The sequence below is a fragment of the Heteronotia binoei genome, chromosome 2 (assembly GCF_032191835.1).
Source record: "Heteronotia binoei isolate CCM8104 ecotype False Entrance Well chromosome 2, APGP_CSIRO_Hbin_v1, whole genome shotgun sequence".
In the NCBI taxonomy this organism is placed as follows: domain Eukaryota; kingdom Metazoa; phylum Chordata; class Lepidosauria; order Squamata; family Gekkonidae; genus Heteronotia; species Heteronotia binoei.
Window position 1 is genome coordinate 188,422,901 of NC_083224.1, and position 27,869 is coordinate 188,450,769.

Genomic DNA, 27,869 nt, shown 5'->3' on the forward strand with positions numbered 1-27,869 from the left:
GTTGTGGGGGAGGAAGGGAGAGGAGATTGTGAGCCGCTCTGAGACTCTTTGGAGTGGAGGGCGGGATATAAATCCAGTATCTTCATCTACCTCACAGGGTGTCTGTTGTGGGGGAGGAAGGGAAAGGAGATTATGAGCCGCTCTGAGGCTCTTCGGAGTGGAGGGCGGGATATAAATCCAGTATCTTCATCTACCTCACAGGGTGTCTGTTGTGGGGGAGGGGGGTAAAGGAGGTTGTGAGCCGCTCTGAAACTCTTCGGAGTGGAGGGCGAGATATAAATCCAATATCATCTTCTTCAATATCTTCTTTTGAGCCCAGTCTGCCTTTGATCCCAAGCATACGGTATTCTGAAGGGAGGGCTGCTCACCTTTGAACCCAAACACCATCAGCAAATTTTCAAGAACGACTTTCACATAGCAAACCTTTTTTAAAAATCACACACACACATGTATTTTTAATATTGTAAACAAGGACTTCTTGGAGTACCTGCATTGCTCATTTCTGGCTCTTTTCTCGAAACAAAAAACGACCTTTCTTTTAGAAAAGGAACCCCTGTGCCCTGCCCCCAAATATAGTCCTGGCCTGCATTAATTGGCTTGTCCACATTACCAGGGCTTTTTCTGTAGCAGGAACTCCTTTGCGTATTAGGCCACGCACCCCTGATGTAGCCAATCCTCCTGGAGCTTAACAGCAGGCCCTGTAAGCTCTTAGGAGATTGGCTACATCAGGGGTACGTAGCCTAATATGCAAAGGAGTTCCTGCTAAAAAGAAAAAGAAAAGCCCTGCACATTACACACATTTGAACCCATTTCCTTGCCCCTTCCAATAGGATGTTTGGGCATGTGAAGATGCCCAGATGTTTCTTCACCACATGCCAGCTCCCAAGGTTCCTGCTTGGGCCCAAATTTGAAATCAAGCTCCAGTGCTCAGTGCCACTGCAGCTCAGACACAGAGTAAAGACTGCAGGAGAGTCGTCCTGCAAGCCCCCCCCCAACAGAGCCCCTCTTCCTGACACACAGGGGGGCTCCCTGTCTCTCTCACTGCTTCTTCTTTTCTTCATCTCGGAGAGCCACTGGGTAGAAGAAGGCGGGATTGCGGAGGCAGCGGTAGGCAAGGAGGTGGGGCCCCAGGGCATACGCCACATTGGAGATCATCACAGACCACCAAGCCCCTTCGGGGGTACGGTAGGGGTAGGGGGTGCGGTGGTGGAGGGAAGAACCCAGGTGCGAGAACTGTGCCTGGAACATGGAAAAGACAGAGAGGTAGAGACAAGGGGGCTAGAACCTTCAGCCCCCTTGTTAGCAGGGGGCACCCCTGGTTAGCCTGGCTCTTCTCCCCCCACCTCAGCCTGCTGTGCTGTTCAGATTGCAAGCTCCGAGGGGTTGCAGCCACCTTCCACATTTGCTCTGCTGCAGCAATAATTATTTCACTAATTAAAGGGAGGTGCATCTCTTCCCTGAATCTGTCCATCCTCCCTCCAAGGAGGTCCAAGCAGCAGACTTGCTCCTCCCTTCCCCAGGTTATCACCTCTCCCACTGGTTTCCCTCTCCGAGGTTATCCGCACAACGTTCCTGTGAGGTAGGCTAGATTGAAAATGAATGAGTACATCCTGACCTGGATAGCCCGGGCAAGCCTGATCCCATCAGATCTTGGAAGCTAAGCAAGTACTTGGGTGGCAATTACTTTGATAGGAGACCTCCAAAGGAACACCAGGAGCGGGAGGCAGAGGCAGGAAATATCAAGCCTCGTCTCTTAACGTCCTCCATGCCCCAGAAGTGGTCACCAGGAGTCACCATGACTTCAGTGCATGCACAAACACACAAATGCAGAAAGGAGAGGAGAGGAGAGGAGAGGAGAGGAGAGGAGAGGAGAGGAGAGGAGAGGAGAGGAGAGGAGAGGAGAGGAGAGGAGAGGAGAGGAGAGGAGAGGAGAGGAGAGGAAGGAAGGAAGGAAGGAAGGAAGGAAGGAAGGAAGGAAGGAAGGAAGGAAGGAAGGAAGGAAGGAAGGAAGGAAGGAAGGAAGGAAGGAAGGAAGGAAGGAAGGAAGGAAGGAAGGAAGGAAGGAAGGAAGGAAGGAAGGAAGGAAGGAAGGAGTAAGAGGGGCTAAGACTCAGTGGTATAGCATCTGCTTGGTTCAGTCCCCAGTCCCAGATTTAATTACAGCATCGCCAGTTTTTTTTAAAAAGGGGGCCAGGTAATAGATGACATGAAAGACCTCTCGCATTGAAAACCTAGAGCAAGGGTGTCAAACATGCGACCCAGGGGCCGAATCAGGCCCCCGGAGGGCTCCTATCAGGCCCCCAAGCAACTGGCTGTCATCTGCTTTCTTCTCCCTCTCTCTTGCTTCCTTCTGCATCACAGTTTACTTTGCGTAAACTGAGTCCTACAGCGTTGTGCCAGGGACATTCTATGATTCACGATAAAACTCCTTGGTTGGTACCACAGAGTTTTACTCTGTGAGTCTTAGATCATCCCTGGAGCAATAACGTCACTTCCGGGTGATGTCATTGTGCTGGGGATGGTGCGCAACGACGGGACTCTTCGGGGGCGGGGATCCCACAATGGCCTGCTCCCTGCCGGCAGGTTGGGGCCCTCCAGACCAGGGGATCCCCCGTCCCCAGCAGGAGCTTGGCAGCCCTATCTCTCCGCCAGATTTACACAAGAGAAGGACCAAAAATAATGGAAAGACCCCCCCAGACCCGCAACATTGTGGGTTCAAGGGTAAGGGATTCTCTGATTACCTGCGCTATGGCACCAGCGAAAACCAAAGCCCAGTCTGGCATCCAGGTGCATCCAGGACGAAGCAGCCCATATAGGCAGAGGCAGAAATATGGCAAGACGTAAAAGAGGAAGACCAGCATCTGGAGAACGAGGACAAAGACAGACGGATCTGGGCAGAGGGTTGGCTGAGAAGGGGGATTGGCAAACAGTGCAACAGGCAAATGGGGAGAATGGTTGTTTAGGGGCCCCCAGTTTTCCCAGGATCACGGGCAGACCTGCTCTGCACATCACAAAAGGAGGCTCAGAGTTGTCATGTATCATAGTTCTCACTAGGGTACTTGGCTCGAGTTTGAAGCTTGCTTCCATTACTCTCCAGGATCCTGATGCCTACATTCCGATTGGCCGTTCTCTTAGAACACGAGGCATTTCTTTCAGGAAATGCAAATTAAGGATCCCGGAGAGACCAATAGCAGGGCTTGCCACCGACCAAAGGAGGTGCGTTTTACTCGACCACGGTGTATATATTGAGTGGAGTTGCCTGTGTCGTTTGTGACTGTTCCTTCTTGAAATAAACTGTTGCTGCTTACTGGAGAGCTGACTGAACGAACTCACTATACAATAAGAGTGTTTTTCTCTTCCTAGCTAACGGTACTGTGAAAGAGGCCCGTGACAACAAGTTGGGTAAGATGCTCTCAGCTCACCTGGACTTTGGGGTAGGCCACGGGGTCCCGCAGGTATGGCTCTTGCTGGTACACATAATCGAAGCAAGCGTCAGCCGAGCAGTCCAACACGACCTAAATACGGACAACGGAAATGCAAAGACACAAATGCACAAAGCAATTTGAAATTATCGTAGCTCAGTTCCCCTGAATGACCAGCAGCTCGGTTAAGGTCCAACTCCTCCAGGAGCACAAGGTCAAAGAGATCCGGGAGGGACAGAAGGGCTCTCGACACACCCTCCCCAGTCCTCTCTGGCCCTAGCAGAGGGCCAAGCTGTTGCTCACCAGGCCTCTGAAGAGTGTGAACGCTGCGGCAAGGAGAAAGAATCCCACCAGTCCCAAGTCCAGCGGGCGCTGAAGGATACTTTTGCTTTGCTCTGCAGAAACCTACCCCAAGACAAAACGGACAAGTAAAAACCCAAGAAGCTGAATTTTAGAGCAGAAAGGGGGGGGGGAGCACGTTTGGAAAGCAGGGTGCAAGAGTGCAAAGTGCCAGGGAGTCTTGAATGGCAGTTTCCAGGAGTGGAAGGCAGGAGCTCCATGCTCCCTGCAAAACCATGAGATGGAGGGGAAAGACGGTTTTCCGTTTCCCTCTACCATAACCCCATTCAAGGGCACTGCAGAATCAACACAGCTGCCATAAGATCAGTGTGTCGATAGAAGGACTGTTGCATAGGAGCAGAACATGGGCTTTGCGTAGGGAAAGTCCCTGGTGCTAGCGTCTCCAGAAAAAAACATCCCACACTGGGAAAAGGCCCTTCTCTGCCTGAGACTTGGAACACACCTGACAGTAACAACAGATTACTGGCAGGGCTGGATCAACCAGAGGCTGTCTCAGTCACCCTCCTTTATTGGTTAGATCCCAATGAGTGTGATTGGCTCCAGTAGGGGGTGGAGCTTTGGCCCAAGCAGGGCCTTTTTTTTGTAGCAGGAACTCCTTTGCATATTAGGCCACACACCCCTGATATAGCCAATCCTCCTGGAGCTTACAGTAGGCCCCGTGCTAAGAGCCCTGTGAGTGCTTGGCTACTTCAGGGGTGTGTGGCCTAATATGCAAAGGAGCTCCTGCTACAAAAAAAGCCCTGGGCGCAAGCTATTTATTTAGGGCCTCAGCTCTGAAAGGCAGCAGGCTCCATGCCAGTGCCAGAGCGCCCTAGCTCCAGTGACAAAGTGTCTGGAACAGAGGAATAAACAGGCGAGTTCAGCAGATATGAGAGTTTCACCAGCAGGGTGAGAAATCCAGGCCAGTAGTCTTTCCAAGTCCCTCAAAGGGCAAGCACACTTTTCTCAAACAATCTATATATAGGGGAAATTTACAAAAAGGGGGATTTAAAACAAATTATGAAAGTAGAATGCCACCAGGGGACTGGGGTCTATCCGGTGTATTCCTGATTGTGATGTGAATGGCTATCTGCCAGCTGGACAGAAGTCAGGGGCAGTGTTCCCTCTAAGCTGAGTTAGTGTGAGCTAGCTCACAGAGTTTTAGCCTCCAGCTTACACATTTTTGTCTTAGTCCAGGAAGGATGACCCCAGAGCACTATGAACATATGAAGCTGCCTTATACTGAATCAGACCCTCGGTCCATCAAAGTCAGTATTGTCTTCTCAGACTGGCAGCGGCTCTCCAGGGTCTCAAGCTGAGGTTTTTCACACCTATTTGCCTGGACCCTTTTTTGGAGATGCCAGGGATTGAACCTGGGACCTTCTGCTTCCCAAGCAGATGCTCTACCACTGAGCCACCGTCCCTCCCCAATATAATATAATTTATAATATAATTTATGCAGTAACTCACAACTTTAATACCCATAGCTCACAAAGTAGAAGTTTGGCTCACAAGACTCTGCAGCTTAGAGGGAACATTGGTCAGGGGTGTGTTTTTGGTGCAAGGAGCTCCTGGTTCTCAGGGAACAAGTTCACAGCCTCGAACCCAAGGTATAGAGTTGCCAATCCCCAGGTGGGGGCAGGGGATCCCCAGTTTGGAGGCCTTCCCCCCACTTCAGGATCATCAGAAAATGGGGGGAGGAGGGAAATGTCTGCTGGGCACTCCATTATTCCCTATGGAGACCGATTCCCATAGGGTATAATGAAGAATTGATCCACTAGAGTCTGGGTATCACTGGGGGGGGGGCTGTTTTTGCAGCATAGCATCCAATGCCTCTCCTCAAAACACATGCCAAGTTTCAAAAAGGCTGGACTAGGGAGTAAAATTCTCTGAGCCTCAAAAGAAGGTGCCCCTATCCTTCATTATTTCCAATGGAGGGAAGGCATTTAAAAGGTGTGTGGTCCCATTAAATGTGATGGCCAGAACTCCCTTTGGAGTTCAATTATGCTTGTCACAACCTTGCTTCTGGCTCCACCTCAAGGTCTCCTGGTTCAACCCCCGAAGTCCCCAGATATTTCTTGAATTGGCCTTGGCAACCCTACCAAGGTGGCTGACCTGGAGAAGCAGAGACAGTCAGGCCCATAAGACTCTCAGGGACTTGTTAGATGTGTCCCACTCTGAGAATGACAGCTCTGCTGCTGCCAGGGAGCATGAGGGTCAAGGGGAAACACTGCGCTGAAGAAATGGGGAATGTTCCCTACAGTTGGTGAATGAGTATCCTTTCACACCAAGGATTCTGTATTCTTGGTGCTTGGGGGACAGTAGTGGGGAGACTTCTAGTGTCCTGGCCCCATTGGTGGACCTTCTGATGGCACCTGGGGATTTCTGACCACTGTGTGACACGGAATGTTGGACTGGATGGGCCACTGGCCTGATCCAACAGGGCTTCTCTCATGTTCTTAACCAATGAACTGACTCAATGTCATGTCCATCCTCCTGCTTTAGTATCCAGGAGGCAATGGCAAATACAGTGTGATCCTAAATAGAGGAGGTTCCCAGGGGTAGCTAAATGGAACCTCCATGTGAAGGGGCAGTCTATTAGCAGGAATCCAAAAAGCTGGGGACTGACAACAGTTGCCTTCTTTCCAGAACCTCTAGCCCTGACCTAGAACTGCTCTTCTTCAGTACCTTATCCGCCATCAGAAGGGGCAGAGGCTTGGGCTGGCTGAAGATTCTCTTTGCAGCCCAGATGGGGATGAGAAGATAAGGGAAGTTGAGGAGGAAGGCCAGACGGATCTCAGACCCGTATTTCCCTATGGAGAGAACACACAAACACACATCTTCTTTCTCTCTTCCCCTTGATCCAAACAGGAGAGACAAGGGACAGTCTAGTTTTGATTGCGTTTGCTTTCTCCTGCAATCTGCAACGCTTTCCTTTCCCTGAGTTGCTTGTCACTAATCAGAGCCAGTGACTAGTCAGAATCATGCTGGGGTTCCCATCTTATGCCATCAATGCAAAGAAAACCAAAACAGAAAACACCCAGCTGACAATAGTGCACATTTAGCAACAGAGATGGCGCCAGGCTTTTTGGCACCCTAGGCAAGGGGCCCACCCCAGCCCACCCTACTAGCCTCCCCCTCCACTAACAACCCCCCACCCCCAACTTCCTGCCCTGTCACCCTGCCTGCTGGGTCACACCCTTCCTCCCCCACCCACGGGAAAAGCCAGGGGGAGGCCCCTCCTACATGACAGCTCCTGGCGCCACCTCCCCTGGCTGCTGCCACCACCATGCCAGCGAGGGAGCTGAATGGGACTGGGTGGGTAGAGCAGCCGGCAGTGTGCTTGGCATGCTCCAGCAAGGCTGGGCGGGCAGTGCTGTGCTGGTCCTGCCCCCTTGTGAGTCGCGTGGGGGTGCACAATTTGGTGCCCCCCAAGGGCCACCGCCCTAGGCCAGGGTGGTCAACGGTAGCTCTCCAGATGTTTTTTGCCTACAACTCCCATCCGCCCCAGCCATTGGCCATGCTGGCTGGCGCTGATGGGAATTGTAGGCAAAAAAACATCTGGAGGGCTACCGTCGGTCACCTCTGCCTAGGCGATGGCCTAAGGTTGCCTATAGGGCACACTGGCCCTGTTTAACAAGGATAGTTCCCACTGATTTATCCTTGTCAATGTGCAGAATTTTCAACCAGGTGTGAAGTCACATATGGGAGGCATGGGGCCGATCTACAAATTGCATTTCACCTGGGACAGCTGCAGGGACTTCCCCCCTAAATAACAGGCGCAAGCGCTCCATAGCAGCTCCATTTAGATGTAACACAGGGTCCCAGTTCCCCCACACACTATTTTCTTGACCCAAAAGGGTCCCAGGGGAGCCTAATTTGCCCCCTCCCGTCATTTTGGGTCAGGAAAACAGTACAGGAGGTAGGGAAGAGGAGACCTTCTTCCTGCTGAGTTGGGGTCCTTGCTTTAAAATTGAGTTTCCATGGGGAACTCACCGAATTATAATAATAATAAACTTTTATTTATATCCTGCCCTCCCCGCCAAGGCAGGCTCAGGGCGGCTAACAAGACATGGTAAAACCATGATACAATAAAACAATATATAATATAATTAATAATTTAAATAGTAAAACCAATAAAACAATATAACATTATAATATAATCAAATTGTGTATAAGATGGCTCGGTGTTATTGATGTTATCAGGGGTTCCGTCTTAAAAAGCTAGCTGGAAGAGGACAGTTTTGCAGGCCCAGAATTAGAAGAAGAAGAAGATAGAAGATATTGGATTTATATCCCGCCCTCCACTCCGAAGAGTCTCAGAGCGGCTCACAATCTCCTTTACCTTCCTCCCCCACAACAGACACCCTGTGAGGTGGGTGGGGCTGGAGAGGGCTCTCACAGCAGCTGCCCTTTCAAGGACAACCTCTGCCAGAGCTATGGCTGACCCAAGGCCGTGCTAGCAGGTGCAAGTGGAGGAGTGGGGAATCAAACCCGGTTCTCCCAGATAAGAGTCCGCACACTTAACCACTACACCAAACTGGCTCTCCGTGAATTACAGCCACGATTTGTAGTTTGGCCAAAGCTGGACAGTCAAACAAAAATGAATCACAGAATTCAGTTACACCTGATTTTGAACTGTCATCGTTCCCTGTTCAAACGTTTCATCGATTGTTAATATTTGAGAATTCAATCATTTCAAATCTGTTTCTTTCATCCTGCCATGACCTACCCTCTGTGTACCGATGGGGACAGGAGAGACTGGGCTTTCTTTTAAATTTAAACTGGAAAGAAAGAACCGTACAACTGTTCTAACCGATTCCTCTCGATGACCTTCTGTTATGACGGCACCCAACACAGAATGGTCACAAAGCTTCTCACCAACAACGTTGCCCGGCAAGAAAACCAGAAGACTCATTGTGAGGGACCCAATCCAGTAGAGGCCAAAATTCCGGTAACTCTTGCTGAAAAGGAATCAGAGAACCTTCATCATTAGAACCCCTATGGATGTCATCCACGATGCTGAGCTTTCTTTGTGGCATGTATATATAAGCTTGGATCCACTGGACTCCCTGAGGCAGTCCAGTCTCATTAGATAGAACTGTTGACCTTCGGCAAAAGCTTGGATAATCAATCTTACTCCAGCATGAAGGATTGTGCCATGACCTGGATAGCCCAGTCAAGTCTGATGGGGTCAGGTTTTGTAAGTTAAGAATGCTCGGTCCTGATCAGTATTTGGATTGGAGACCACCAAGGAAGTCCAAGATTGCTACACAGAGACAGGCAATGGCAAACCAACTTTGAATTACTCTTGCCTTGAAAACCCCATGGGGTCGCCCATGGCTGTGACTTGATCCGTCTCGCCCCCAAAAAAGAATTAGAAGAAGAAGTGTCTGGATTTATATCTTGTTCTTCACTACCCGGAGGAGTCTCAGAGAGGCTTACAAAATCCTTTCCCCTTCCCCTCCCCACAGCAGGGACTGAGAGAGTTCTCCCAAAACTGCTCTTGAGCAGAACAGCTCACGGAGAGTTATGACTAACCTAAGATCACTCCGGCAGTTGCATGTGGAGGAGTGGGGAAATAAAGCCCATTCTCCCACATAAGGATCGGCGCACTCAGGGCTTTTTGGGTAGAAAAAGCCCAGCAGGAACTCATTTGTATATTATGCTACACCCCCTGATATCACCATTGTATTGCACAGGGCTTTTTTTGTAGAAAAAGCCCAGCAGGAACTCATTTGCATATTAGGCCACACCCCTGACTCAAAACCAGCCAGAACTGCGTTCCTGCTCAATAAAAGACCCAAGCACACTTAACCACAACACCAGGGTGGCCAAACTGCGGCTCAGGAGCCGCATGTGGCTCTTTCACACATATAGTGTAGCTCTCAAAGCCCCTACCACCCCATTGACTGGCTTGGAGAAGGCATTTCTCTCTTTAAATCACTTCTCCAAGCCAAGCCAGATGGCAGCTTGAAGAATACATTTAAAGTTGCTTTCTTTCTGCCTCTCCTTTCCCAATCAACTCTCAAACATCTGACATTCATGTCTTGGGGCTCTCAAACATCTGGTGTTTATTCTATGTGGCTCTTACTTTAAGCACATTTGGCCACCCCTGCACTACACCAAACTGGCTCTCTTACTCTAATTTAACAGGGTGGCCCAGGCAAAGCAAATCTCATCACATCGCAGAAGTTAAGCAGGGTCAGCCCTGGTTAGTACAAGGAGGTCCAAGGTCGCAACACCAAGGCAGGCAAAGGAAAGCTGCCTCTGTTTGTCCTTCACCTTGAAAATCCTAAGGGGTTCCCATATCAGCTGTGACTTGCCAGCATTTCCCATTAAAACCAATTTAACAGGATGCCATTTTAAAAATTAAAATTAACGAAAATAGAAAAAAGAAACATTCCTTTGTGTTATCCTGCCATTCCTTTCTCTGCCAAAACAAACTTTACCCTTAACTTCAGAGCTGTTTTGCTGGACTCCTCAGAGCTTTTTTTGTAGCAGGAACTCCTTTGCATATTAGGCCACACACCCCTGATGTAGGCAGTACTCCTGGAGCTTCCAGTAGGCCCTGTACTAAGAGCCCTGTAAACTCTTGGAGGATTGGCTACAACAGGGGTATGTGGCTTAATATGCAAAGGAGTTCCTGCTACAAAAAGAGCCCTGCTGGACTGGATCAAAAGGTTCCAACATTGACCAGTAAGGCCAGCCCCTCCCCACACTATTCATCCCCAGCAGTTGGTATATGAAGGTACACTGTCACTGCACATGGAGGTTTCACCTAACTGTCATGGCTAACACCTGTGGAGAGATCGATCCTTCTTACCTTTGAGTAATCTGTTTTTTAAACCTAGTGGCCATAGCTGTCTCTTATGGCAGCAAGTTCTACAAGCTAACCATATATTTTCTGCCAAGCAGTACTTTCAGAATCCATTACTAAAATCTTCTCCTATGAAGATGTGACTCCAAACTCCCTATTTGTGTTGCTGGAAGAGGAGGAGGAAGGAGGAGTTGGGGTTTTTTATATCCTGCCCTTCACTATCCGAAGGAGTGGCATGCAATCTCCTTCCTCTCCTCTCCCACAACAGACACCCTGTGAGGCAGGTGGGGCTGAGAGAGCTCTGAGATAACTGCTCTTGAGAGAACAGCTCTGAGAGAACAGCGACTAATCCAAGGTCACCCAGCTAGCTGCATGTGGAGGAGTAGGGAATCAAACCCAGTTCTTCAGATCAGAGTCTACTGCTCTTAAGAACTACACTAAACTGACAGCTGTAATCCAACCAGTGCAATGCCCCCCTGCACTATAGCTTCTTCCAACTGCACCCCTTGAACTACAGCCTGTTCCACACCTTAATGGGACCCCTCACCATGGCAAATCCTCAGCACTTTACAGTCCCTCCCTTTACCTTTGAGACATGGTTGCAATCATCACGAGGTAGAGACCGTAATGCACCACGCCGTCCCAGTAACAGATCATAATGCCGTAGGTCGTGCGGAGGTATGGCTCGCCCTGGTAAAAGAAGCATCAGAGAGATGTGAGATTCAGTTCTGCTCCTAATGCCCTGGAAACAGAACAGAACTGAGATCATACTTGGCTTAGGCTACAATCCGGGAGGGGTATCAAAGTCATTTGTTATGAGGGCTGGATCTGACATGAGACCTTGTCCGGCTGGGCCATGGGTGTCATAAGATATAATGCCAGGTAGCAGAGATATAAACTTTATAAAGGACACAGATCAAAAAAATTAAAGATTTTTTTTTAAAAAAAAAACTTAAAATAAAACATGCTTCAAACATTAGCACTCATTGGTCTTAAAGGTGCTTTCCTTGTATCTCTCCCGTGTGATCCAGGGAACTAAGCAAAGAAAGCTCTGGCTCCTTCCCTCCCTCCCCAGGGGACCAGAAGAGGGAGGAGCCTCAGTCAATAGAAGGAAGAGAGGTTTGGCTCAGTGGTGCAGTGCCCCCCTCTCTTTTGCTTCCTTCCGCATCACAGCTTGCTTTGCCAGGATTGCTCAGTCGCACAGGAACTACAGAGCAAGACCTCTATTTACTCCATTGGCTGAGGCGTCTCCCTTGGGGAGGAAGGGAAAGAGGGATAGCTTGCTTTGCCAGGCTCCTTCAATCGCACAGCAGAACTACTGAGCAAAGCCTCTCCTCCTTTGATTGGCTGAGGCTCCTCCCTCTCCTGGTCCCCAGGGGGGGAAGAAAGCAAAGAGCCAGAGCTTCCTTTGCCCAGTTCCCTGGGTTGCACAAGAGCGACACAAAGAAAGCGCCTTTAAGACTAAAGAGTGCTAATGTTTTAAGCATGTTTTATTTAAAACTTTAAAAAAAAATCTTTGTGTTTATCTGTGTGTTTTATAAAGTTTCTATCTCTGCTACCTGGCATTACGGTTTATGACACGCATGGACCAGCCCGACAAGGTCTCGTTTGTGTCAGATTCAGCCCCCATGACAAATGAGTTAGACACCCCTGCCCTAAGGGGCCGTGATGAGTTGGCTGCAACTTGATGGCAGGAAACAACAAAGCAACAAATGAAACAAAAGGACAGGCAGAAGGAAGTTTATTTTATTTTATTTTTTTTATTTACGATTTATATCCCGCCCTTCCCACCAAAGTGGCTCAGGGCGGCTCACAGCACATAAAATCTAACATAAAAATATTAAATTTAAACATTTTATACAGTTAAAACATTAAAAAACATAACAGCAGTCTAATAAAGCTACACTCAGTTTCCAATGCCGGTTAGTTATAAGCCAGCCGGAAGAGGGCTGTCTTGCAGGCCCTGAGGAACTGAGCAAGGTCCCGCAGGGCCCTCACCTCTTCCGGCAGCTGGTTCCACCAGGAAGGGGCCATTACAGAGAAAGCCCTGTCCCTGGTAGATTTCAGGCGGGCTTCCTTTGGCCTGGGGACAACGAGAAGATTTTGGGTTCCCGATCTCAGTACTCTCTGGGGAACATGTGGGGAGAGACGGTCCCTCAGGTAGGCAGGTCCTAGGCCATATAGGGCTTTAAAAGTAATGACCAGCACCTTGTACCGAACTCGGTATATTATTGGCAGCCAGTGCAGAACATATGAACATATGAAGCTGCCTTATACTGAATCAGACCCTTGGTCCATCAAAGTCAGTATTGTCTTCTCAGACTGGCAGCGGCTCTCCAGGGTCTCAAGCTGAGGTTTTTCACACCTATTTGCCTGGACCCTTTTTTGGAGATGCCAGGGTTTGAACCTGCGACCTTCTGCTTCCCAAGCAGATGCTCTACCACTGAGCCACCCTCCCTCCCAGAGCCCCAGCCGAATGTGCTCCCATCTTGGGAGCCCCAGTAACAACCGGGCTTTTTTGCTTCTTATACATTCCTCCTGAATAGCAGCCTGACTGTGCCAGTCCTGCAGCCGCCTATTCTGAATCTCAGAGTCCAAGGATTGGGAGCAGGGCTTTTTTTTTGTAGCAGGGACTCCTTTGCATATTAGGCCACACACCCCTTGCGTAGCCAATCCTCCAAGAGCTTACAGGGCTCTTAGTACAGGGCCTACTGGAAGCTCCAGGAGGATTGGCTACATCAGGGGTGTGTGGCCTAATATGCAAAGGAGGTCCTGCTAGAATTCCTTACAGGGCTCTTCGTACAGGGCCTACTGGAAGCTCCAGGAGGATTGGCTACATCAGGGGGTGTGGCCTAATATGCAAAGGAGGTCCTGCTAGAATTCCTTACAGGGCTCTTCGTACAGGGCCTACTGGAAGCTCCAGGAGAATTGACTACATCAGGGGTGTGTGGCCTAATATGCAAAAGAGGTCCTGCTAGAATTCCTTACAGGGCTCTTCGTACAGGGCCTACTGTATGATGATGATATTGGATTTGTATCCCGCCCTCCACTCCGAAGAGTCTCAGAGCGGCTCACAATCTCCTTTACCTTCCTCCCCCACAACAGACACCCTGTGAGGTGGGTGGGGCTGGAGAGGGCTCTCCCAGAAGCTGCCCTTTCAAGGACAACCTCTGCCAGAGCTATGGCTGACCCAAGGCCATGCTAGCAGGTGCAAGTGGAGGAGTGGGGAATCAAACCCGGTTCTCCCAGATAAGAGTCCACACACTTAACCACTACACCAAACTGGCTCTCCCAGGAGGACTGGGTACATCAAGGGTGTGTGGCCTAATATGCAAGAGTTCCTGCTACAAAAAAAAAGCCCTAATTGGGAGCCAAACTACGCGGCCAAGCTAAGGTCAACTCAAATCCGAGGCCACCTCTCACAGTGGTCTGGTACCTCGTTCATGTAGAACTCCATGAATCCGCCGATATAACCATCTTCTTCCAGTGCGATTATTGTGTCGATCACAGAAGTGAAGGAAAAGACCATAAACACTGGAAGAGAAGGATTACGAGGACAGGGTCTAGATTAGAGGGCGTGAATCACAGCATTTTGCACTGGGTCTCCAATGCAGAGACTTAGAATCATAGAATAGAATTATAGAATCAGAGTTGGAAGGGACCCCAAGGTCATCTAGTCCAGCCCTCTGCACAATGCAGGAAATTCACAGACACCTCCCCCCGCACATCCCCAGTGACCCCTGCTTCATGCCCAGAAGATACAACAAACATGGGATCACAGTTCATAGTAGAGGGGATACAAAAAAAAAAAAGTGATAAAAAAAAGAGAGCATTGCCTGTAAAAGAGCATTTTGTCACTTAAATTCAGAAGGCTTTTGCATCTGGTTAGGTTCAAGACTGGCTCACCCAAATAAATTTAATCACTTAAGTGGCACCAAGAGGTAAGTTCTTAATCAAATGTAAAAATATATCTTTACTCCCATTCAGCTTTGTGTTGTATCTCGTTACAATTACCATGGTTCATTCCACGATGCTAATTTTGAAGGAAACAAAGAGGCTGCAGAGAGCATTTTGCCAGCCAAATCCAGAAGGCTTTGGCATCTGTTTAGAAAACATAAGGACTGGCTTGTTCCCAATACATGCACTAAATTGTACAAGAGGCTGATAACTTTGAAATGTATAGGAATACTCCCGAGAAAGACTTTGACGAAAATAGTCTATATCCGGGGGCTCGCTAGGATGGAATTTTAATTGTAATATTGTAGGGTTGTACGTCTTTATAATGTGGCAAAGATTTGTAAGATTTTTGATAAAAGTTTTACTAAATGTGTTAGCCAGCATATCACAGTGTTTGTTTGTATCTCCATGCCCAGAAGACAGCAAAAGAAGAAGAAGAAGAAGTTATTGGATTTATATCCCGCCCTCCACTCCGAAGAGTCTCAGAGCGGCTCACAATCTCCTTTATCTTCCTCCCCCACAACAGACACCCTGTGAGGTGGGTGGGGCTGGAGAGGGCTCTCACAGCAGCTGCCCTTTCACGGACAACCTCTGCCAGAGCTATGGCTGACCCAAGGCCATTCCAGCAGGTGCAAGTGGAGGAGTGGGGAATCCAACCCGGTTCTTCCAGATAAGAGTCCGCACACTTAACCACTACACCAAAACCCCTCCAGGACCCCTGTCCAAACTGGCCTGGAGAAAAATTGCTTCCTGACCCCAAAGTGGTGATCGGCATTTCCCTGGACATGGAAGAAAGGGCCGTGAGAACTACGGGCATCTCTGTCATGTTGACTTCTCTGCCATGTTGATATACATGCACTTTAACTTTGTTTTGCCAACTTTTTCCCAATAATGTTGTTATATATTTTGCAAATTGACTCTGATCAAATAATTAATACATCAAAACGACAAGCTATTTACTGTTCCAAACGTTCCTCTGACCATATCGTATGAACAGAGGCTTGCAGCCAACGAAGCCTCAAATATTATACGGCAATCAAACGGTGCATAAGCGCTCACAAATGCACCACAGTCCAGATAAAATGTTCAGGCGGAGAAGCCAGCTATTGCCTCTCAAAGAATCCAGGGACATGCCTCTGGATTAACAGCGCTTTGCGGCAATTCTTCTTCCGAGCTGCAGTGGGAAACCCACATCTAAGGATCAACTCTAATTCGTCAACAAATGTAACTTCTGACTTCTATACTCTTCATAGTCTGACTTGCAGGAAAGATCACAGAGAGGATCTAGATTAGAGTGCGTGAATCACAGATGTTTGTGCTGGATCTCCAATACAGGGACTTCCCTGCCGTGTTGATATACAGAGGGCTTTTCCCACAAAAAAGGCCTCGCGTGAAACAATGGTGACGCCAGGGGGTGTGGCCTAATATGCAAATGAGCTCCTGCTAGTCTTTTCCCACAAAACCGGCCTCGTGTGAAACGATGGTGACATCGGGGTGTGTGGCCTAATATGCAAATGAGTTCCTGCTGGGCTTTTCCCACAAAAAAATCCCCTGGGTATACATGGCAGAGGGGATTTGGGTGGCCAGTACGGGAAACAGAAAGGAGCAGCAGGCCTTTTGCTCTTTTGCTCTGATCCAGCAGGGAGAAGAGGGGAGCCAACATACCGTAGAAGAGAGGATCTTGGGGCTGACTAGGGAGGTAGACCAGAGCAAACAAGCCCACAAGGACCATAGCACCCACCAAGGCCACGGACCAGGAGCTAGAGAGAAAGAGAGAAAGAGGCACTGGATTGAGGCCCTCCAATACTGAAGTTAAATATTTGTAGCCCCCATGCCAGGAATCCAAGCAAGCCACCAAAACAATCCAAAATGTATTGATTCATTTACTTTATTTATATCCTGCCTTCTGCCCCTACGGGAACCCAAAGCAGCTTACGTCATTCTCCTTTCCTTCATTTTATCCTCACAACGATGTGAGGTAGGTTGGGTTGAAATGTCACCCAGCAAGCTTCCCTGGCTCAAGAGGAGATCAGAACCTGGGTTTTCCAGATCCCAGTCTGATGCCAGGACAATGAGCAGCTCATCCAATCAGAGCAGGGCAGCTGGTCCAAAAGGAAGGGCAGAAGAAACAAGAAAAGGTTGATGTGCCACTTCATTTAAAAGGCCGTGGAGAAATCAGCATTGGCATCCACCTGGACTGAATCGAGACCTAGGTTTCCAGTCTCGTTACCAATGCTGACTTCTCGACACCTACTACCCCTCTGCATATCACTAATCCAATCAAGCCTGCTATGCAAGGGGTGGTCAAACCTGCTTAATGTAAGAGCTACCTAAAATAAACATCAGATGTTTGAGAGCCGCAAGACATGAACATCAAATGTTTGAGAGCCATAAGACAAAGGAGGGAGGGAGGGGGAAAGAAAGCAGCTTTAACTTTAACGGCATTCTCCAAGAGAAATGCCTTCTCCAAGCTGGCCGATGGGGCGATGGAACCACATGTGGCTCCTGAGCCACAGTTTGGCCACCCCTCTGCTATTGTCATTTGCCTGCAAATGTTATTTGGCATCTAAAATCACTCCACTTACCAATATATGACAGATGGACTCGCATTCTAGCTGGATCTGAAGCAGTGAGCAGCGACTCACGAAAGCTCATTCCCTCCCAAAAATGTTGTTAGTCTTTAAAGTGCTCCTGGACTCCTCCCCTCACCTATATGTAACAGCTGGCAAAGTCTCTGAAGCAGTGTGCCGCCTCTGAAGCAGTGTGCCTGCACACAAAAGCTTACGCCCAGAATTAAACTTTGTTGGTATTAAAGGTGCCACTGGGCTCAAACTTGGTTCAGAAATTAAAAGATTTCAGAAGCGCAGATGAGATTCTGGTGCAAACCCCTCCCCACCACGCTGAATGATCTGAGTAGAACTGCAGAAATCCTTGCGTCTGCAAATCCACTGATGCCAAAGCAAGGGGCCCGGGCTCGCGTTTGACACCATCTGGACGGGGACGCCGCTAAGCCAGGGAGCTGGAAAGCCTGCTGCAGCTGCAAGTTTTGCCCAGCGCCAGCTGCCGCTGCGAAACAACTGCAATGCAGACCCTGGCTGCAAAGGACGCTTGCAGCAATCCTGAGCGATACCCTTGCCTCGGGAAGGAAAGGGCCTTTGAGCGTCTGCAGAGCCGCATGGGCTCTCCAGCTTGGGGGCAGCTTGCAGAGACAGCTGAGCACAGGAAACCTTTCCTGCAAAGAGAGCGAGAAGGAGGGGCTCAGACAACACTTGGTGGAGAATCAGGAGCTTTTTTATTGGGCAAGCAATTCATCCTCTGAGCCAGTGGGACCCCTCCCCCCCACACACACACATGCCAAAAGAAAGAACTGGGTACCGGAAAGACTATGGACAATGAACTTTTATTTATTTGTTTGTTTGTTAGTTAGTTAATTAATTAATTATCTTAGATTTCTATCCCGCCCTCTCTGCAAGCGGACTCAGGGCAGCTCACAGTCAGTTCCAACCAATTCTATCTACAATTGAAACCAATAAAATACAATTTCAATTAAAACATTCCATGGTGCTCTACAATTTCAATATAGTTATTGGCTCTTCTTTCCTGACGGTGATCGTATAGTAATCGCATCTCTTTAGTGATGTGGGGTGGCAGTCCTCTTCCGGCTTAGCTGTTAAAGGCCTGTCAGAACAGTTCAGTTTTGCAGAACTGCTGCTCTGGCTATCTGGTTTCAGTGTGTTTCCTTAATTCCTAAGAACTGGTGGAGCCAGGCTGGGGAGAGGCTGCGCTACGAAGCAGGGAGGGTCACCTTCCTATCCCTGCCCTGAAGCAAAGGTAGCCTCCGCCCTCCCCTGGCATCTGCAACGCGGGAAAGCAGAGCACTGCTCCAACTTACAGGGCAGCTGGAAAGACAAAGAGGTCACTCACCGGGAGAGCTTGGGCTGCCTCAAAGCACTAAATGCACAAACTTAAAAAAAAAAATCTGGCTTTTTCCAAATGAACCCAACTAGGACATTTGTATTTGTAACAGGAGATCCAGTTTGGTGTAGTGGTTAAGTGTGTGGACTCTTATCTGGGGAAATGGGGTTTGATTCCCCACTCCTCCACTTGCACCTGCTGGCATGGTCTTGGGTCAGCCATAGCTCTGGCAGAGGTTGTCCTTGAAAGGACAGCTGCTGTGAGAGTCCTCTCAGCCCCCCCCCCCACCTCACAGGGTGTCTGGTCTGTTGTGGGGGAGGAAGGGAAAGGAGATTGTGAGCTGCTCTGAGACTCTTTGGAGTGGAGGGCGGGATATAAATCCAATATCTTCTTCTTCTTCCACTTGCACCTGCTAGCATGGCCTTGGGTCAGCCATAGCTCTGGCAGGAGTTGTCCTTGAAAGGGCAGCTGCTGTGAGAGCCCTCTCCAGCCCCACCCACCTTACAGGGTGTCTGTTGTGGAAGAGGAAGGGAAAGGAGATTGTGAGCCGCTCTGAGACTCTTCGGAGTGGAGGGCGGGATATAAATCCAATATCTTCATCTATCTCACAGGGTGTCTGTTGTGGGGGAGGAAGATAAAGGAGATTGTGAGCCGCTCTGAGACTCTTCGGAGTGGAGGGCGGGATATAAATCCAATATCTTCATCTATCTCACAGGGTGTCTGTTGTGGGGCAGGAAGATAAAGGAGATTGTGAGCTGCTCTGAGACTCTTCGGAGTGGAGGGCGGGATATAAATCCAATATCTTCATCTACCTCACAGGGTGTCTGTTGTGGGGGAGGAAGGTAAAGGAGATTGTGAGCCGCTCTGAGACTCTTCGGAGTGGAGGGCGGGATATAAATCCAATATCTTCATCTATCTCACAGGGTGTCTGTTGTGGGGGAGGAAGGTAAAGGAGATTTTGAGCCGCTCTGAGACTCTTCGGAGTGGAGGGCGGGATATAAATCCAATATCTTCATCTATCTCACAGGGTGTCTGTTGTGGGGGAGGAAGATAAAGGAGATTGTGAGCCGCTCTGAGACTCTTCGGAGTGGAGGGCGGGATATAAATCCAATATCTTCATCTACCTCACAGGGTGTCTGTTGTGGGGGAGGAAGGTAAAGGAGATTGTGAGCCGCTCTGAGACTCTTTGGAGTGGAGGGCGGGGTATAAATCCAATATCTTCTTCTTCTTCTTCCCTTCCCTTTGAAAGGCCTCAGTCAGGGGTGGTCAAACTTGCTTCATGTAAGAGCCACACAGAATAAATGTTAGATGTTTGAGAGCTACAAGACATGAATGTCAGATGACTGAGAGCCACAAAACGGAAGGAAGGAAGGCAAACATATGGGGAGGAAGAAGTGGAAAGAAAGCAACTCTAACTTTAAATGTTGGCTGGGGTTGGGGAAGAGACAAATGCCTTCTCCAAGCCAGCTGAAGGGGCAGTGGGGACTTTGTGAGGTGGACTGCTGGGCATCATGCCCCACCAAGATCCCTCCCCTCCCTAAACCCCGCTCCCTTAGGCTCCACACTCCAATCTTCAGGTATTTCCGAACTCAGAGGTGGCCTGGCAACCCTTCCTAACCCAGGGTTCAGAAATACCTGGTGATTTGAGGGTGGAGCCTAGGAGGGTGTGGTTTAGAGAGGGGTAGGATCTTGGTAGGGCATAACGCCCTGCAGTCTGCCTTTCAAAGCAGCCATTTTCTCCAGAAGTGGGATAAATGCTTTAAATAAATAAACAATAAGTGATTGCTGCCGTCTGGAGAGCAGTGGTAATTCCAGGAGATGTCCAGTCCACACCTGGAGGTTGGCAACTAAGACTGCCAGCTCTGGGTTGGGAAATACCTAGAGATTTTGGGGTGGAACCTGAGGAAGGAAGGGTTTAAGAAGCGGAGAGACCTCAGTGAGGTATAACACCACGCAATGCACCCTCCAGAGCGGCCATTTTCTTCAGGGGGACTTATCTTGGTGGTCTAGAGATTCTGTGCAATAGCCGAAAATCTCCAGATACCACCTAGAGGCTGGCAACCCAAAGTCCTGAGGGGATCTCCTTCCCCTACTGACCCAAGATCACAAAGTTTTAAGGGTTGCCAGCCTCCAGATGGGGCCTGGAAATCTCCTGCTTTTACAACTGATGTCCAGCTGGCAGAGATCAGCTCCCCTGGAGAAAATGGCTGCCTTGAAGGGTGGACTCTATGGCATTGTACCATGCTGAGGTCCCTCCCCTTCCCAAACTCCGCCCTCTCCCAGCTCTACCCTCAAAGTCTCCAGGTATTTTCGAACCCAGACCTGGCAACCCTGTTTGTGCTCAAGCACGGATTGGAAATCAGCCCTCCCGGATCCTAGACTGACCACTCTGACCACACTCCCTACAGCAAACCGCTATGGCAAATGGCAATCCATGAGTGCAAAACCCAGCTCACTCCATAACAGCATTTCCCTGCTTGTTTGCACCTCTAGCATATAGAACTCTGAAGTGTACTGCCTTGGATGGTGGAGGTTCCATGCAACTATCCCAACGCATAGCCCAACCAACAGCAGAGCTATCCCTCACGAGTCCCATGTGCCGGGCAGGGAGCGCAGCTAATCAGTGTGCTCTGCTAGCTGGCAAGCGTTGGGGCTGATACTGAAGGGATCAAAGATCAACCTGCTTGTATGTTGTTGGAGTATGCCGGCCAGAGGGCATAGTAGGCTCTAGGTGTGGGAAGGAAGGAAGGAAGGAAGGAAGGAAGGAAGGAAGGAAGGAAGGAAGGAAGGAAGGAAGGAAGGAAGGAAGGAAGGAAGGAAGGAAGGAAGGAAGGAAGGAAGGAGCATAATTAAACTGTTCTTTAGAACCAGGTGGGCACAGAATATGCATGCATGTTCTCTTAAGATACTGTTGGGGGGGGGGTTTGCCTTAGAATACATTTATAATCTATTTGGAAACACATGCACACACACAGGAGAGCCAATGCTTCTTTGAGCAGCCAGGGATGGTGGGCAAAAAGCCAAGGCTCGCTTGTATAAATTGGCATTTCATCGTGAAATTCATTTTCAGCTGCGATCATTTAATAATTCTCTCTCTCTCTCCCCCGTTCTCCTGTCCAGAGGGGAAAGTGCCAGGGCCAGCCAGGTTGAGCAAGGTTTGCATTGTAAGGGAAGCTGAGCATCTGAGAGTCAGGCGTGCAGTCCACGCATGCTCAGAGCCACTCTTGGTTTGGAAACTTCTGCCTGGCCTTGCAAATTCAGGGCTGGGCTCTCTAGTGGCAGACTGGAGTATAGACACGATCCATCGCTATCGTGCTCCTCCGCCCACCCCCACCCCCCCAAAAAAACCCAAAGGACTACAAACACAGCAAACAAAAATAGCATCACGCAGTTAAAGCTTAGCGCTGCTCTAGGGCCTTAATGTTCAAACGCACATGATAGGTCAGTCAACTGGATGGAACCATAAAGGCTAAAATGAAACCTCCATCTTCAGAGGCCTTCGAATAACAGGTGCTGCAGTGGTAACCTGGAAACAGGATGTTGGGTTGGATGGAGCACATTGTGATTCGGGAAATGAAAGTCTTAATTTCTTATCCTGATGCAATCGTAACAACAACCCTTTGGAGAAGGCTCTCGGGATACAGATGGGGCTTGCCTAAAGCCGGTGAATTATTTTGGGGCAGAACCAAGATTCAGCCTGGAGACTTCATGATTCATTGTTCAGATATTCAGCCACTCGACTCCACAAAACCTGCCCCAGGGAGTTTACAATCTCATCGGACAGCAAAAGAGGTAACATGAGCCCCTGTTCACAAATTACAGCAAATACACATGCAATCCACACCCTTTGTACAATTTAATGTTCTTTATACATGTGCTGAATAATCACGTTACGTGCAATGCCTGTAACAGCTGAACGTGTGATTGAAATCCCAATTTTAAAAAGGGCATCGGTCCCCAGTTCTGTTTGCTAAGTGGTACTGGTTTATTCTTATAAACACGTATATGCATGTATGTACAGGCTGCCAGCGGCTTGTCAGGGGAGGGCAGGATACAAATGTAATAAAGTAAAAATAGTGAAACATGCTACAGAGAAGGGGGAAATAATATAGTTTCCCGCTGCTAGCAGATCAAGCTCTTACACCCTTTGCAGGAAGCAGCAGCAAGACTCTCTCCCAGGAAGCTGAGCATCAGAACAGTCTTGCTGGATCAGACCCAGTGGTCCACCTAGTCCAGCATCCTGTCTCGCACAGAGGCCAACGAGTTCCTCTGGAGGGCCAACAATGGGCCACAGAGGCTGAGGCCTTCATAAGAACATCAGAAGAGCCTGCTGGATCAGACCAGTGGTCCCTCCAGTCCAGCATCCTGTCTCACACAGAGGCCAACCAGTTCCTCTGGAGGGCCAACAATGGGCTACAGAGGCTGAGGCCTTCATAAGAACATCAGAAGAGCCCTGCTGGATCAGACCGGTGGTCCACCTAGTCCAGCATCCTGTCTCACACAGAGGCCAACGAGTTCTTCTGGAGGGCCAACAATGGGCCACAGAGGCTGAGGCCTTCATAAGAACATCAGAAGAGCCCTGCTGGATCAGACCAGTGGTCCACCTAGTCCAGCATCCTGTCTCACACAAGCTACTGTGGCGGTGCTTGAACCTGCGGTTATCCCTAGGTCCATCTAGGTCTTCCCAGCTGGCAGCAGCTCTCCGGGGTTTTCACAGGAGATACTGCTGGGGACAGAACTTGGAATCTTCGGCGTGCAAAGCAGATTCTCCTAGGGTTGCCAACTGTGGTTTGGAAAATTCCTGGATATTTTTGGGGGGATGAAACCTGGGGAGGATGGACTATAATGGCGTAGAGTCCACCTTCAAGAGCAGCTGTTTCCTCCAGGATAACTGATCTCTGTAGCCTGGAGATAAGTTATAATTCCAGGAGATCTCCTGCCACCTTCGGAGAACATGTTCCCTTTTGAATGAGACTGTCTATTCATTCATTCGGTTTATGCCCTGCCCTGGATAGCCTGGCCCAATCTCATCATATCTCAGAAGCTAAGCAGGGTTGGCCTTGGTTAGTATTTGGATGGGTGACCTCCAAAGAATACTGGAGGCGTGGTGCAGAGGCAGGCAATGGCAAACCACCTCTGAAACATCTCTTGCCTAAAAAAGTCTAGCTCGCCACCTAGTGGTGCACAACGCTAAATGAGCTAGAACTTCTGCCTGACCAGGAGATTTTAGGATCTCCAGGCTATATTACACATACCGCCATACGATAATTATTACTATTATTATTTCTATCCTGCCTTCTCCTCAGTGGACACCCAAAGCAGCTGACGTCATTCTCTTCTCCTCCTTTTTATCCTCACAATGGAGGGACGGAAGCAGTGGAGATCCCGCAAGGATCGGTATTGGGGCTGGTACTGTTTAATCAATTCATCAGTGATCTGGAGGTGAGGAGTGTCCTGGCCAAGTTAGCAGCTTACACGTTCAGGATGGTGAAAGCCGAGGCTGACTGGGAAGTGTTCCGAGAAGACTTCCACAAGCTGGGTGAGTGGACGACAATGTGGCAAAGGAAGTTCAATGTTTGTAAGTGTAAACATTGCAACAACAACATCCCAGTTTCAAGTATAGGCTAATAGGGCCTTGAATTCACAGAAGCGCAGCTCCTGAACCTTTCTGACGACCCCCCTTCCTCCTCCCCACCCACCTACCTTGTCCATTGCATAGAAGGTGCAGCTGCATAACAATCCCTGGATTAGAAGAGCGGGCAGCCAGCCAGCCACCAGAAGCTTTGCCACACCCCAAGCCGCTCTCATTAACCCCTGGAGAACCCTTTCTCCACTTCTTATGTGATTTTGGGTGGTGCGTGGCTTGCTGGCCTTTTGATTGTGGGGGTGGGCGGCTGGCCAAGGAGAGCCCCAAGCGAGCGAGGCCTTCTTGAGCTGGCTGGATCTCTAGGCAGCCCAAGCAGGCCTCGCTCGCCAGAGCTCTCCTTTCTTGCGTTGGGCATTTGGCTGGTTGGGGGGCAGCATATGCTAATGAGTTAGGCTAATGAGCTCCACCACCTATTTTTCTATAAAAGGACCCCTGAACTTGCTGAGACTGAAAGGGGGAAAGATCTTGAGGTCCCAGCGGATAACTCAAATGAGCAATTTTGCACTAGACCTTTAATCCTGGTTTAGCCCTGTCCCCAAACTGGCATTCTGCACTAGAATAACAGAATCAGATAAAGCAACTCTATGACTCTCTGATTCTATTATTTTAGTGTAGGATGTCAGCTGGGGGACAGAGATAAACCAGGATTAAAGGTCTAGTGCAAAACTGGTCAAAGTGTCAACCCAGTGCTGGTCACCATTGTCTCCAAAAGGACATTGCAGAGCTGGAAAGAGAGCAGAGGAGGGCAACCAAGATGGAGCCCCTTCACGATGAGGAAGGGCTGTAGAGTTTGGGACTTTTATAGAGGTTTATACAATTACGATTAGGGTGGAGAGAGTCGATCAAGATTAATTTTTCTCCCTTCTCCCCAAATACTAGAACTCCAGGGCATCCAATGAAGCTGATGGGCAGTGGGTTCAGGTTGGACAAAAGGAAAGACACAGAGAGTGATTAAAACACGGGATTTGCTGTTGAAGGACGTTGTGATGGCCATTGGAATAAACAGCTTTGAAGGGGATTAGACAGATTCGTGGAGGATAAATCTGTCAGCGGCTACTAGCCATGGTGGCTGAGGGGAACCTCCATATCCAGAGGCACAGAACCTCTGAATCCCAGAGCTATGAGGCAACATCAAGGGAAGGCCTTGGCCTCTGCGCCCTGTTGTTTGACCTCCAGAGGAAGTGGTTGGCCACTGTGTGAGACAGGATGCTGGACGAGATGGACCAATGCTCTGATCCAGCAGGGCTCTGGAGAGCCAGTTTGGTGTAGTGGTTAAGTGTGCGGACTCTTATCTGGGAGAACCGGGTTTGATTCCCCACTCCTCCACTTGCACCTGCTGGCATGGCCTTGGGTCAGCCATAGCTCTGGCAGAGGTTGTCCTTGAAAGGGCAGCTGCTGTGAGAGCCCTCTCCAGCCCCACCCACCTCTCAGGGTGTCTGTTGTGGGGGAGGAAGGGAAAGGAGATTGTGAGCCGCTCTGAGACTCTTCGGAGTGGAGGGCGGGATATAAATCCAATATCTTCATCTACCTCACAGGGTGTCTGTTGTGGGGGAGGAAGGGAAAGGAGATGTGAGCCGCTCTGAGACTCTTCAGAGTGGAGGGCGGGATATAAATCCAATATCTTCATCTACCTCACAGGGTGTCTGTTGTGGGGGAGGAAGGGAAAGGAGATTGTGAGCCGCTCTGAGACTCTTCGGAGTGGAGGGCGGGATATAAATCCAATATCTTCATCTACCTCACAGGGTGTCTGTTGTGAGGGAGGGAGATAAAGGAGATTGTGAGCCGCTCTGAGACTCTTCGGAGTGGAGGGCGGGATATAAATCCAATATCTTCTTCTTCTTCTCTTATGTTCTTATCACGGAAGGCCTTGGCCATTTTGTCCTGTTGTTGGCTCTCCAGGGGAGCCGGCTGACTACTGTGTGAGACAGCATACTGGACTAGATGGCTGGACTAGACCGTCTGATCCAGCGGGGCTCTTCTGATGTTCTTAACAACGCTGTAAATTAGGCTGGGAGACTGTGACTTCCATAGACCAAATGGGGATTTGAACCCAGGTCTCCTTGATCCTTGGTGCTCAGCCACTTTAGCGCTCAGCCTGCTCCACTCCCTTTGTCCCTCGCTCCCATCTGAAAACCGTGCCCAGGAGCCAAGCCAAAGGGGCGGCAACCCCTGACCCCGGCCACGCCCACCTCAACTGGTTTTGCAACCCTTCTCGTGCACCGTAGCGACAGCATGGCAGAAAGTTTTGCAACGTCCCTGTTTTCTGTCGTGTCTTAACATACTTAAAAAAAAAGCACGGGGTAGGGAAAAGACACGCGTCGCCACGCGTCCACACGATACTTACTGTTCCATCGCCGACAGGCTGTTCAACATGTACGAGACAGGGAAGGCGGAGATCGAGAGGGCGACGGCAGCCCAGAGCGGGGCGAGCCGCATGGTGAGTGCTGGTAGGGGCGAGTCAATGGAGGAAGGAAGCCGCGGCGCCCCCTCCGACCTCGACGGCTCCTCCGAGGGCTCCGGAGAAAGAAAGCAAAAGAAAGGACGGGCTATCCAAAGGTCGCCGGCGGAGGCGATTCCCTTGCACAATCCAGCCCCGGGGGGGGGGGGGGGGAATAGGAACGTGGCAACACCTCTTTAAAGGGCTAGGCGCCTTCTGGGCCGGCCTCCAGCAACTTTTAACACTCTTTGGGGAGGGGCGCGGAGATCAAATTTTTCTAGCTCCGCTTCTTGAACAAGCCTAGCTTAACCCTTAGGGGTGCCAGATGTGTGTTGGAAAATACCTGGAGACACATGAACATATGAAGCTGCCTTTTACTGAATCAGACCCTCGGTCCATCAAAGTCAGTATTGACTTCTCAGACTGGCAGCGGCTCTCCAGGGTCTCAAGCTGAGGATTTCCACGCCTACTTGCCTGGACCCTTTTTGGAGATGCCAGGGATTGAACCTGGGATCTTCTGCTTACCAAGCAGATGCTCTACCGCTGAGCCACCGTCCCTCCCAGACTTTGGGGGCGGATCTGGGAGGTGGGGCTTGGGGAGGGGAGGGGCCTCAGCAGGGCACAAGGCCCTAGAGCAGGGGTGGCCAAACTTGCTTAATATAAGAACCACATAGGAGAGACGTCAGATGTTTGAGAGCCACAAGACATGAACGTCAGATGTTTGAGGGAAGGAAGGAAATTAGATGGGAGAGGGGAGAGGCAGAAAGAAAGCAACTTTAACTTTGAATGAATTCTCCAGGCCACCAGTTGGCATGGCTTGGATAAGTGTTTTAAAGGGACAAATGTCTTCTCCTAGTCAGCCTCCTCCATCCAATAGGGTGGTGTGGGCTTCAAGAGCCACACAATATGTGTGAAAGAGCCAGTTTGGCCACCCCGGCCATAGAGAGTCCACGCTTCAAAGCAGCCATTTTCTACAGGGGAGCAAAGCCCTGACGGCTGGAGATCAGTTGTAAAAGCAGGAGATCTCCAGACCTCACCTGGAGGCTGGCAACCCTACCAGGAGGTGTTAGACAATTTAAACTGCTATGGCATAGAAAGAAATCATGTTGTTGTCCAATCCATCTCCCCGGATGGTCATCTTTTGATTCAGAAACTCCCACATAATAGCACTTAAAATTGAGTGTTTTTCACATGAGCACTCTGTACAGCTACCAACTCCGGGTCAGGAAATTCCTGGAGATTTTAGGGATGGAGCCTGGGGAGGGGGGGGGACCTTAGCTAGGTCTAATGCCATGGAGTCCACCCTCCAAAACTCCCATTGCCTTTGTCATC

The 27,869-nt window shown here is 49.6% G+C and overlaps 1 protein-coding gene across 1 annotated transcript; it reads right to left on the reverse strand.

Annotated features, from left to right (window-relative positions):
* Window positions 1–452: 452 nt before the first annotated feature.
* TM6SF2 (transmembrane 6 superfamily member 2) lies at window positions 453–26,633 on the reverse strand. Its single transcript, XM_060233408.1, has 11 exons — window positions 26,445–26,633; window positions 16,204–16,298; window positions 14,018–14,115; window positions 11,168–11,271; window positions 8,643–8,725; window positions 6,450–6,574; window positions 3,726–3,827; window positions 3,423–3,515; window positions 2,742–2,861; window positions 790–1,239; window positions 453–560 (listed from the first exon to the last, which is right to left on the reverse strand). The coding sequence occupies exons 1-10, from the start codon at window positions 26,534–26,536 to the stop codon at window positions 1,039–1,041; spliced, it is 1,113 nt and encodes a 370-aa protein (XP_060089391.1). The 5' UTR covers window positions 26,537–26,633; the 3' UTR covers window positions 453–560; window positions 790–1,038.
* Window positions 26,634–27,869: the final 1,236 nt, after the last annotated feature.

Excerpts from the sequence above, each read along its gene's own strand:
- TM6SF2 (XM_060233408.1), bottom strand. The coding sequence starts at position 26,536 with ATGCGGCTCGCCCCGCTCTGGGCTGCCGTCGCCCTCTCGATCTCCGCC. Across the intron at positions 11,272-14,017 it reads TGGAGTTCTACATGAACGAG|GGCGAGCCATACCTCCGCAC; the intron begins GTACCAGACCAC and ends TTCTTTTACCAG. Across the intron at positions 2,862-3,422 it reads TGGCCTACCCCAAAGTCCAG|ATGCTGGTCTTCCTCTTTTA; the intron begins GTGAGCTGAGAG and ends CTCGTTCTCCAG.